Here is a 12,282-nt window from a genome sequence, read left to right as displayed (position 1 = left end):
CAAATGGTCTTTTCTCCACTTTTCCGCTGAAGACCGCGACCACCCACATGGACAGTGGGCGCCACAGACGTCTCACTCGGCAGAAAGCACACACAAATACAAAAACCACAATGCAGGCCACAAATTTATGCGCATTTTGATGAAATCGCCAAAACGCTGCGTGGGCGTGGTCGTGTTAAATGGGGGAGGAACGACGGGGGGACTTGAAGTCCAGTACTTGGGGCCCCCTAAGCATTTTTGCATTTTTTATTTGTATTTTATCTCTTTTATTGCCGCCTTATTTATTTCGTTTGTTTTGCTCGTTTTTCTTGCCAGCGAAAGTGAGCAAAACAAGCGGCGAAGAAGTGTAAGCGATAGTAGAAAATGAATTTGTGTTTGGTCTATCATTTCCATGGAAATTATGCAAGAAGTTTACACTTTAGATACGGATATGAATTTCTAATTACTAGAAATTCTGCTGCCGGATTTGATTAATTTTTGTGATGGAGAAATTAGTGTCAAATGACATTCAAATGAAGAATTTTAAGAACTTCCTATCATACCTAAGATTAAGCGAATTTATGTTCATCGTAAGTTTAATGTATCATCTCATGTTTATTGAAAATATATCTGTAAGATAACGGCCTTTTAAAATTCCTTAGAATCCGAACCTTAAAATTCAATAATCGTAAAATTAAAATTCAATTTTCGTGCCGCATGATTTACCGCATTTACCCACTGAATTTCAGCCACACAGCATGTCGAATTTATAACCTTTTGCCACTGCCGATTCAAATATTTCATTCACAAACATTGAGTTGGCAAAAATAAGAGACCCGAAGTCCAAAACAGCAAACCCGGCAAAATCGCAGCATGTTGCACTCTCATACTCATACCCCTTCTATATGTATACCGTTATGGCCAAGGCCCCAAACAAACCGCAAAATTTATGAGCTCGCAACTCAGTTGCAGATTTTGTGTGGAAAAAGGGAAGTTGCAGAATCGAGAATCATTTGCTGGCGCAGCAAAACGAAACCTTACAGCATCGTCATCTTCTCAGCTTTGTTAATTACGTGGCTCAATTGCTCGAAATTAATCTGTTTCCGTTTTTGTAATTTAATTTGGGGCCCGAGAGATGAGTGGACTTCCCATCTAAGCAGGTCAAGCAGCAGCAGATGACGACTCAAACTTGACCTTAATTGCAATTTGTGCACAATTTATAATTTATATTTTAATTCTGCTTGTTTTCTTAGTTATTCACCTTCAATCAAAGATGAGGAACTCGAGATTGAGGAAGAGAAAATGTTTTTTAAGGCCTTAAGGCAAAAGTCGGCTTAGGAATTTGATTAAAGAAGGTGGTCTTAATTTTATATACTAATTAAAACCTCTAATTTTCAAAATTTATTAAATTTTCTACTGATTATATAAATACTTTGTAAGGTTTATAGAGATATATTCATATCATTCATTGTTTCGTTCAACCAGTCACAGTTACAATTCCATTCATTCCTCTTCTTAAGGTAATATGCAAATTTATATTTATAACTGCCTAAAAATAATGGCAAATCATTGCAGAAAAGTACCCCACAATTTGGCCAACATTTCGCTGGCGGCCTCACCCTGAAATCGAAAACGAAATTTGCAAAGAGACAAAGGCGGCAATTGTCTCTGGGAGATAACAATTGTTTTGGATTTTGCGATTTTAGATTTTAGCCTGGGCCAGCGTTTTCTTGTCAATTCATTGGCTTTAATTGCTGTGTGGTGTGCTTGGCTGTTTGTGGCATGTTGTTAAGCCAACCAGACACTGTGAATGATATATGGCCTGCGGCAGAGCCTATCCTCCTTGCTTTTGGCCTGGTCAAAAGATTGATGGTGTTATGCAATGCAAAACCCTTTCTGAAAGAGAGGGAGAGCGGCGACCTTATCGGCAATGCGCATCGTTGTGTGCAGCATTAAAAACCGTTTGCGAAACTTTTTGTGGCCAGGCACACGCAAATATCAAAACTGAACTCCATTGAACCCCTCCGACTGGCATTTTCCAAACAAAGAGAGGGTCCCCGCCAAGGTAATGCCAAAATCCGCTTTGAATTAATATTGAAATAAAAGCGAAGGAAAATTTTTATCATCTGGCTAATTCCTTTTTCTATTTATTTTCGTATTGCTAAGTCGCAGAGTCACGCAAACATGAAGCCAGAGCAAAGTGCAAAATGTCGCGGCATTATAAATTGAATTGGGGGAAGGTCCCTAAGCTCCTGGAATAAACTCACTTTTTCGCCGAAAAATAGTGAAATAAATGAGAAATATAGAAATGAGAATGGAGAACAGGGAAAAACCGAAATAAAGTTCGTTTGCCGCAGTCTAGACAACAACTGCATTGGCTTGGCGGGGTGAGATTTTTGGGGTGTGGCTGCCAAAAAGGACATTAAATCATTCAGCCACGTTTGCAGGGCCAAAAATTTGAGAGCCAAGGCGAAAAGCCAGACAGACAGGGCTCAGTATGTGTTTTTATACCTATTTCTATGTATGCTCTTGTGCTGCGGCAAATAATAGTAATTTGGCTAATTCAAAAATTGCCGCTCTTGGGCGTTGTATTGTATTTGTTGTTCGCTGCTTCTAGCCGTGAACTTGAAAGAGGTTTTTCGATTTTTCGCCAGCCAGACAAAGTGAAAATTAACAAGCCATGAAAAAAGGAATGCCCTCTACACTTATTGTAGAAGCGAAAATTAAATGCACTTTCTGAGATTACATTTAAATATGGAATTCATTTTTTTCTTGGTCTTTTTTGTAAACAAGAAAAAATAAATACTGTAAGTTTATAAAAATTGTATTTAGTTGTCATCATTCTAAAAATAAATATTTAGCTAATCTTTAAGATTTTACATTCTTAATTTCATTTTTTGAAAATTTTAGTATACTTGAAATAAAACATTATAAACAGCATATCAATTTAAAATTCCACCAGTTCCTTGTATAAATTGTTATTTGCGTTGGTAATCGAACCCATAGAGATTTGTTTTTACGATTAATCTAAGGGGTTGTTGCTTTAAATTACATTTTCCCCGCCCAATCAACTGTTAAATTAAGCACAACTTCGCACAGAACGCAGTTAAGAGCCGAAGAATCGAATGACTGGAATCAATGCTGGGCCATAAATATCTCGGCATTTGAGTTGGCCTCCTTGGGAGTTTTCCGAGTTTTCCGACTCATGTGCCATGACGCAGGGAAAAGCCCCGCGAAAGCGTTGGGGGGCGTTGCCATTGATTCGCGAAGGGGGCGTGTCATGGTGTGGACGATGGGGCGTATGAGTAATCCACACGCGGTGCTCATAATGCAAACGCCTTCTTTGGCACTCGTAAAAGTGTTTGCGATGGCTTTAATTAAAGATCTGCGAGGGATTTGCATTCGCCCAGCAGCAGATGGCCATCAATGCGGAAGCCCAGGACCGAATGAATGAATTATTATGCAATTAGCAATTAGCTTCAATTGAATTCGAGACCAAGAATATGCGTTTGCTGGCCCAAAGCCACTCGACTGGGTCAACCGCTCATCAGGCAAACGACGGGGCCTCCAAGGTAACATCGCATCGCCTCCTATATTTTCCATTTTCCATCTCCATCCCCATCGACATCTCCTCCAGCCTCTGTTTACCCACTTTGATGCAACGTTTGTGTTGCTGTCAAACAAATAACGAAACGATTTGCTCATTTGTTGATATTTGCATTTCGCAACGGTCTTTGGGGCAGAAGAAGAAGAATAAGTCTGTTGATGCCTCCCTTCTATAAGAATGCAGATCTCGAGTGTGCTAAAGATTTCGCAATGGACTCTGTGATTTCTACGACCTCTGGGGGCTTGAACTCCACTCGAGGGAACCACGTACACATAGATTCCCCGCTGGATGGCGATGATGTAAATCGTAGCAGCAATCGCTGCACATAAACAAATTTTTATACCATCTTTCTTGGTTTTTGGATTTTTGAAAGAATATAATTTTGTTAAATAACTTTTGAGAATACTAAATAAAATAATATAAAAATCTGCAAAAAAAGTTAAATAAAATATTTTGACCTTCAGAAATGATAGGTATATTACTTCTTAATATTCTGAATATTTTTCCCCCTGTAAAACCAAAGAAGCTGCGTCATCGGATCGAAGATCTGGTCAAAGTCCAAAGCGCCGTGCTATAAATAGGCAAACAACTGCAGTCTGCAGAAACCGATGAGCAGAGTCTTTGCAGATTTGCTTTGTTGAGGAGACTGCGATCCGGCTGCCAGCTGAAAGCAATCTGGCTTAATCATGTGAGAAGCGACAAGGCCAACGAGCAGGGAATGTGGCACCGAAAACAAACGAAAACGAAGAAACCCGCTGCGGCAGAAAAAAAAGAAAAATAAAACAAACCAACTGAAATCGAGTTTGGCTCTACTTAGTGCCCGCGTAACTCAACTTGACTCTCTTGGCCAAAAGCAAAGGCCCATCTTCACATCGGATCAAGTTCTCTGGCCCGTTCTACTGTTTCTCTGGCAGATCGCATGACTCAACCGGAGAAGGTGGAAGATGAAAGATGCAGCCAAGTGGAGAGACAAACGCATTCAAACAGAAGATGGCTTCGGCTTCACAGGGAATGTGATTTTCGTTGTTTGCGGTTTAAAAATGTATTTTAATATTTCTAATAAAATTTATGGGAATCATTAAAAAGGAAAGGAATATCGGGTACTTTTCAATGCATTTTGGTCCAAGGAAATTTGATGCCAGTGGCTCCTTTTATTACGACGATAAATAACAGCATATCATTAAATTTATATTTTCCTTTTACTTTCATAATGCAGTCAAGAGGTTAAGTGAAAATAAATTAATTAAATAGAATTTACTATGTTAATAACACATTTTTAAGTCATAAAATCTTCAAATAAATGTTTAGTTTTTGATGGTCGCAATAAATTTAAATCGGCTAAGCTTTTGTGAACTATTTTATTTGACTTTCCACAAAACAAATTTTATTTTCATTTACTGTCACTTTTAGTTTACACATAATATTATTTAGAACACGCAAAATTAAAAGACTTTTTCAAAATGCCGAAATCTGTTTATATTAAAATTGTAAATAAAGAAAAAATGTTTAATATATATTATCTCTAAGTTAAGAACTAGAACTAATTCTGCTCGCCATATAATTATAAAACAAAAGCCATATACGAAAAGCGAAGAGTCATTGAGCTTGACTTTGGGTTAGAACCACCAATTGAATCAAATCCACAGTTACCGAAACCCAAAACAAGTTGAAAGCCGCCGAAGTGCGGAAAAGTGAGGAAAACCGAACTGGCTTTTCTGCTGGCTGCAGCAGAGGAAACGTTATTTCCAGGAAATGCACTTAACTCTTTCACTCTGTCTCGCTTTTTTCTTTTTTCTCATTCCCTCTCGTGCTGAGCGCAAATTTGAGGACCCAATCGCTAGGAACTTTCTTTTGATCAAGTGAAAAATTGGTGTGCGAAAAACAGCGCCAGTTGGAAAAGCTCAGTCGCTCGGAAAAATAACATTAGCGGCGGGATGTGAGAACGAAAGCGAAACAATCCCGATCCGAAGATGCCAAAGTACAGATGCCAGAAGAGCCAGAAAAGCCTGAAAAGCCCATGGAGCTAATTAAGCCGCCTCGCATGAGTGGTGTGCGGTTTTCCAGGGGCCAGAGGTTGCGGGTGGCTCTGCATCAAGGGAAAGCACTAACTGCAACATCAACATCCACAGCAGCAATAGCAATAGCAACATGAACAACAAGAGCAACATTAGGCGGCAAGCAACAACAAAGATGAGAAATCGCTGGCTTCCTGGCTTCATGAAGAAATAAGTCTAGAGTGCCAGTTCAGTTGAGGAAAAACTTGTTCATCTTCAGCTCTAACGAGCTAACGGAGCGACAAGCGGACCAACTCAACTGATGGGCGGACTGGCAGACTGGCGGACGGACGCTCCGTTGGACGGACAACTGTGAGCGATTCCACACAAAACGAGACGATAGGTAAACAACAAGCAACCAGCAACAACAAGAGCAGCGGTACAAGTAGCAAATGGCAAGTGCAAGTGTAACAGCTGCGGACTCCTGTACTTTTCTGGAGATGGCCTCGTGATCACGAGATCTTCACCAGCTTTATAATGAAATAGCAATTAAACTAAGAAATAAAAACGTAATCTATTTTTTTGAGATATTTTTAACATGCATATTAACATGCATAAGTAGGTATCAAGAGATGCTTAGCGGGTTACAAATAAGTCAATAATTTCTTATGGAATACGCCCACATAACAGAATTGGCGCCCAACGTGGGGCTTTTTAGCTTCATAAACTCTTCATTCTTTCAGATGTCTTCTTTTAAATGAATGAAGGTTTCTCCAAATAAGTATTGGTTATAATTTATTTTTATTATCTATCATTTAAATGTTAGCAAAGAGTGCTTTTATAGGATCTATGAACAATACCCATAAAAATATAATTTTAAATTTTAAAATATGTTAAATAAGTACATAATCATAGAGATTACGTGATGATATTACTTTTTTCGATTGAATAAATTAAATATTTTGAAGATTTTAAATAAAACCTATTTAATTATCAACGAATCCCTAAATGTGGACTCACGAGACACGCAGTCCGCCCAACCGAATTCGAAGGCTTAGGTTGGTTGCCTCCCGGGGTGGGTGGCTAGTGGATGAATGGTGGATAATATAAAGCGGCCTGTATAGGGAGTGTGTGTTTCTGGCCTGGCCCTGGCCAAGACAATAAACAAATAAATTACATGAAAGCGGCTGCCACAGTTTGAATCTCTTCAACAAGATAATCACAATGAAGCGGCACGAAATGTGCAGCAATGTGGCATCCTCATTAACCCTCCGCCGCCGCCTTCTCCCGCTTTTCCCCCTTAACCCCACGCTGCCGTTCGGGGCGAGAAAGTGAAAGTCATTGCGAATCCTCGCCAGAAAAAAATACAAATCGAAAAAAAAACAAAGTGCAGAAGCAGGCAGAAAGTAATTGGCCAGGTCGACTCGTGGGTTAATTAAAACGCACTTTGTGGCCAAAGGAAAAAGAGATGAAGCAGCGCTCTTTTCAGCCAACTCATCATCGGATATCTATGGATAAAGCCACACATATCGATGGTATATCATCGGTAGTACGGTATTCGTACGAAATGTAAATAAACAAATATCCCAGTGACCACAAAAACCGCAAGATACGCATCCGTGAGATGCCTTTGAAATGTCTAAGACAAATTAATTTGCACGAGCATAAAGACACGGGGCGATTTGGCCGCGCACTTTTCACTTCTTCCGCAATAAACAAATCGCTGGCGATTTTTCCCCTGCCAAGTGCGAGCGAGAAAGTATAGAAAGCTGCTCAATGAGATTCAATAAATTTGCCCAGGCGGCAGTGGCTGCCACTTAAAGCCTGATAGCTATATTTAAGTCCATTTCCCCCCTGCCGCCGCTTTTGTCCCGCCGCCGAGGGCTTTTTGTGGGTCAGTCGATCAGGTGCAACTCGAGTAGGAAACTTCCATGTAGGAGGCTTCTAAAAGCGCATCTGAATCCGTGGCAAGTGGACTTGGACTGGCGGCAATTGGGTCATCGGCCCATGGGTTGTTGCACTGACCCCACTCATTTCCCGCCCAGAACTCGAATTCAAATTGAAACTTAATCAGCAAAACGCTGGCAAAACGTCGGCAGGAAATGACAGGAAAACGTTAGTGCTCGACCATTGAATTACCCATGAGAAACGCCCATGAGAAACGCCGTTAAAAACCACAATGGCGGAGAAGGTTCTTAGACCTCTAGATGTTTTTTTCAGAAATCTTTATCACCAATTTTATTTATTTTAAAACGTTGGTACTTAAAAGTGTCTTAAAAACCAATACTAATTAAAAACATCTATAATGGGGTTTAATGTATGATTTTAATTAAAAGAATATATTTTCATATTTTGAATTTATCAAGAACTATATTTGCATTTCTTTAAAAAAAATTTTAAACCAATGTAATAAAAACATCTTTGTAACATTTTTCCCACTAATTCTTTTTATAGTCTAAAAATCTTGGTATTACATTTTAACAGTATATAAATTACTGCTACTTATTTAATGAAGGTTTTTAATGAACTATTTAACACAAGACAATTGCAACTGCAATAAGCTCGTTTTATGGACTTATAAAAAATAACCTTTTAGCAGAAAAAGCCTACCAATTATTTCTTATTTCTTAGCAAGGCCAAAAGCAATTAGCAAAAAGCAATGCCTTTTTTGGCTTAATTTAACATCAATCTACCTTGAAGTTCCCTTTATCTACATAAAATGATAAAATATTTATTATTACATTTTTATTTAGCTCAGCAAAATTTAAGAATTTCCTTATATAGTGATTTCATTGTGAATATGCGAAGCTTTAGGAACTTAAGGGCGTTAACTGATACCCTTTTCGTATCTCACACCTTTGGAAACTAGAAGAACACTTTCCTTTCGAGTGCCCATATGCTGTACATTAAATAGGCATGGGTATAGTATGACAAACCGAATGAGTGGCCACTCGGATGCTTTTTGGCCCAGGCCACTTGGCCTCGACGCGTGGGCATGACAGGTTGGGTTAACTGAGTGCAGACGACGACTCAATAAACTAGCTTTTTGTTGGCTTATTGACAGCGGGGACAGCAGGACAGCCGCACATTCTGCGATTGTGCAATGGGTGGCCCATGTGGCATATTCTCGGACTCAGATTCGGATTCGGAATCGGATTCGTGGCAAGTGGCAAAATGCAAGAATCTGGGAGATCGAGACCAACTGGCAGCTGGCCGGCAGACCTTGCCGAAACGGTAAATGTCGTACACAGCAAAAAATATTTTATTCCTATATTAAAGATATAATTTGTACAAAATATAGATAATCTTAGAAAGCATTACTAATAATTTAAACTTTTAAAAAACCGTTTTAAAAGTTTTGTTTTAATGATACAAAATATGACTTTGCTTTCAACAATTTTTTAACGTTTTAAAAAAGTTTTTATTTGCGAAAATAGGATTGCATTCTCTAAATTTAAAATATAATTGCATTTGTTATTAAGAAAGATTTTATAAAATATTCCTAACTCTATCTTCCTAGTCTTGTAATTAAATTTAGTTCATACATTTTTTATAACAACAATGCTAGTGTATATACTTGGATCTATTAACCGGAAAACTGCCCACATTTTCCCAAGTGCATTAAAAAATGTGTGGGCTTTTTAAGACGGCAACTTGGGGGAAGGCAGAAGGGGGAGTTGGGCTAACATTACCGGAGGCCCACATTGACATGCTCTGAATACTGGGCCCCAGCTCATTGTTGTTGTTTTTGTTCCTGCTGCTACATGCTACATGTAGCACTTGCAGCAGCCGCCGGAGTCTTGAGAATGGCATTTTGATTTATTGGCTGGTTCCAGAGCTTCGATTGCATAATCGCCACCAAAAAAGTTTTTGCGACTATAAAACGCAATGGGGCGGCAGTAGAAGTGGAAGTGGCGGGGGATCCGTGCATTTTTTCCCACAATTTGCAAACAATAATGAAAACCCAGCTCACCGGCTGCTGGCGGGCCGCCTGGCTGCCTAGGCTACCTGGCTAATTAAATCAAATAAGCCATGCAAGCGCATTAAAAATGCAGGCAGCTGAAAAAAACGCGAGCAGACAGGCAAAACAAATAAAATTGGGAAATATCACATTAGCCATATAACGCGTCGAACGGTTAATGCTCTCGCTACGGGATGTTAAGAGCCAACACACGAAACATCATTAAAAAAATAAATAAAAACATTAGTTTTTAGGTCTTCAGAAATGACCCCACCCACTAGTAACCTACTCTGGGGATAAGGTTTCCGTGATATTTAGCTTGCTTCTTAATTTTATTACCAGTTTCTTGGTGAGAACTAATCGGCAATCTTAAACTTCAGCAACGAAAGCTATTAATATTATAAATTAAAGGAATCTAAAAACTTTTAATCAAATGATTTTTTTCCTAAAAATTAAATAAATTAAATAATTGATTTCTGATTATTTAATTATAAATAACTTTGATTTAATTAAAAATATTAATATGTCTTACTAATTTTTTTAGTTTATAAAAATTATTAAGTTTTAAAAACACAAAACCAAGAATACTTAACGCTCGATTTAAAGAACATTCGTTCTCAAAAAAGTGAGAGGAAGTAATGCAGACTTGCTCTTGATATTTTAGTTCTAAAGTTTTCTTATTTTGTTTTTTTAAGTTGACCAAGTTAGTAATTTTAAGATGAGAGTTTATAAAAATCATTTCCTAGTACACTAGACGATATTTGGTTTTCCACAGATTTCAGTGGCACACACACCCGTCCGATTTCCTTTCCCAAGACCAAGCCAATTCCGCAGCAATTAGACCCGGCCAAAAAGGGCAGCGAAACAAGACGGCAGATAAAAAATTACACACGGCTGCATGCCACAAGTGGCTTAAGGCCGAAAGTGGCCTAAAGTGCTTCCAGCCGGCCGGCAACGACCGATAAGAGAGCAACAACTGTGCAACAGGCAGGAGACCGAGACAACAAAAATATTATGGTCACAACGACTCGAAAAAAAAACACTGCAACTGCAACTGAAGCGGGCTAACAACAAAATTGGCAACAAAAAGGCAACCAATTAAGGCCAATTTAGTTGCAGCAACGCCAAGCGGCAGCGACACAAGAAATAATCAGTGGAAAAACAGCAACCGGAGCAGCAACAACAATATCGCAGCATGCAAATGAGAGCAGCAACCAAAGTAACTCGATACAAATTTTGCAAAGGCAGCAACAACAACAGCAACAACGGGCAGAAATTGTGTATGTGCAGGTATTTGCAAGAAATTTTCACATTTTTTTTTTCTGCATCGCGGGAACTGTGAGAAAATATGCAAAAGGCAGCCGAAACAGAAACAGAAAACTTGGAGACAGTGAATCATCCCTAAAACTACTTAGAAAAATTCAAATTAGAAAGATCAGAACTGCATTTATATTTTGGGACATTTTCCCTCAAAATTCAAATAGTTTTGATTATATTTTTAACGAAAAGAGAAACAAGTTTAAGCTAAGTAATTGGTCGATTTAAAGCGAATGCTAGTTATTACAATATATTTATGGATTTTTCAAGGAAAGTAAATTCAGTTTATCATTAACTAAAAATATTTTCCCAGTTAATGATTAAATATGGAATTTTTACTACATTTTAAAACTAGTCTACATTTTTGTTTAAAAAGCGAACCAAGTTTAAATTGACTTATTAGTGTTTGCGAGCCAATCGAGTTTGCAGCTTGCTTTAAAATAACAAACATAATTATACTGTGCAAAGATGTTGAATGGGTTACTTTCAGAGTTTAATAACTACATTTATACTGATATATTAAAACAAATTTTCATTTGTTTAATTTTTTAATTGTAAAAAACCCATTGAAAATGTAAAAACTTTCAGAAAAAAGGACAGGTAATATTTTTGGTAAGAACCAATAAGGAAATGAAAAAACTTTCAGAAAAATGGACAGGTAATATTTATTTTTTATGATATAAAATGTATTAAAATATTTAATTACTATTGATAATGCCAACATTTTTTTTATTTGAATATTTTGCTCATTTAATTTGGTATCGATCATCATTTGAGATTCTTTCGTTTTATTAGAAACTTATAACATTTATTTAAATTTATTGGCCAAATCATGCATATAGACAGTTAACCGTAGTTACAAATTCTTGTTATGAACAAGGGTATAATAGTGTGGGAGCAGGAGACACTTGAAGACAGAGACAGACAGCTTGGCGCTGTTCTGATTTCGAATATTATTGATTAATGCCGACCGATGACAGTATCCACTACAGCAACACCATCTGTGTCAGGTTGCAGATGAAGAGAAATCTTTGTTGGCTTTTAACAACCGGCAAGAGGGTGCGAGAGGGGAAGCAAGAGGGAGCGAGAGAGAGGGATAGAGGGCTAACAAGGTGCCCGCTTGCATTAAACAATTGTTGGCTTGTTTTTGTTGTTTGCTCTGCCCAAGGCGGCCCATTAAAGCTTAGCAAGCAGCAAGTGCCGTGACCTTTTTCCCTCAACTTCGAGTTCTTTCGGCTGCCTCTTTTTTTCTTATTTATTTTTTGTTTCGATGATTTCATTGTAGTGGCTTTTTTGTTGTGCTCAGTGGCCGCAACCGAATCTAATTGCAGCAGCGGCTTAAGATCTTCAGTGCACCGAAAACAAAATTAAGATCATAAACGAACTGAATACTTTAGGAAGTACCTAGCTAGTTTTTTGTTTTA

At 38.1% G+C, this 12,282-nt stretch overlaps 3 protein-coding genes across 3 annotated transcripts in view; 2 read left to right on the top strand and 1 right to left on the bottom strand.

The window, feature by feature from the left end:
* Positions 1–12,282, bottom strand: part of ko (Stork-head domain-containing protein knockout) — a 60,538-nt gene that overhangs the window by 47,232 nt on the left and 1,024 nt on the right. The window lies entirely within an intron of this gene.
* LOC108058836 (uncharacterized) lies at positions 3,346–3,889 on the top strand. Its single transcript, XM_017143786.3, is given in 3 exon segments — positions 3,346–3,754; positions 3,756–3,854; positions 3,856–3,889. Coding segments are annotated over 3 exon segments (405 nt in total). The 5' UTR covers positions 3,346–3,482.
* LOC108058827 (uncharacterized) lies at positions 4,987–6,163 on the top strand. Its single transcript, XM_044394596.2, is given in 4 exon segments — positions 4,987–5,646; positions 5,649–5,734; positions 5,770–5,829; positions 5,832–6,163. Coding segments are annotated over 4 exon segments (378 nt in total). The 5' UTR covers positions 4,987–5,570; the 3' UTR covers positions 5,988–6,163.

This window comes from Drosophila takahashii, chromosome 3L (assembly GCF_030179915.1).
Source record: "Drosophila takahashii strain IR98-3 E-12201 chromosome 3L, DtakHiC1v2, whole genome shotgun sequence".
NCBI classification, from domain to species: Eukaryota; Metazoa; Arthropoda; class Insecta; order Diptera; family Drosophilidae; genus Drosophila; species Drosophila takahashii.
The sequence above is the reverse complement of the archived record's forward strand: the minus strand, read 5'-3'. Positions and strand labels throughout refer to the sequence as shown.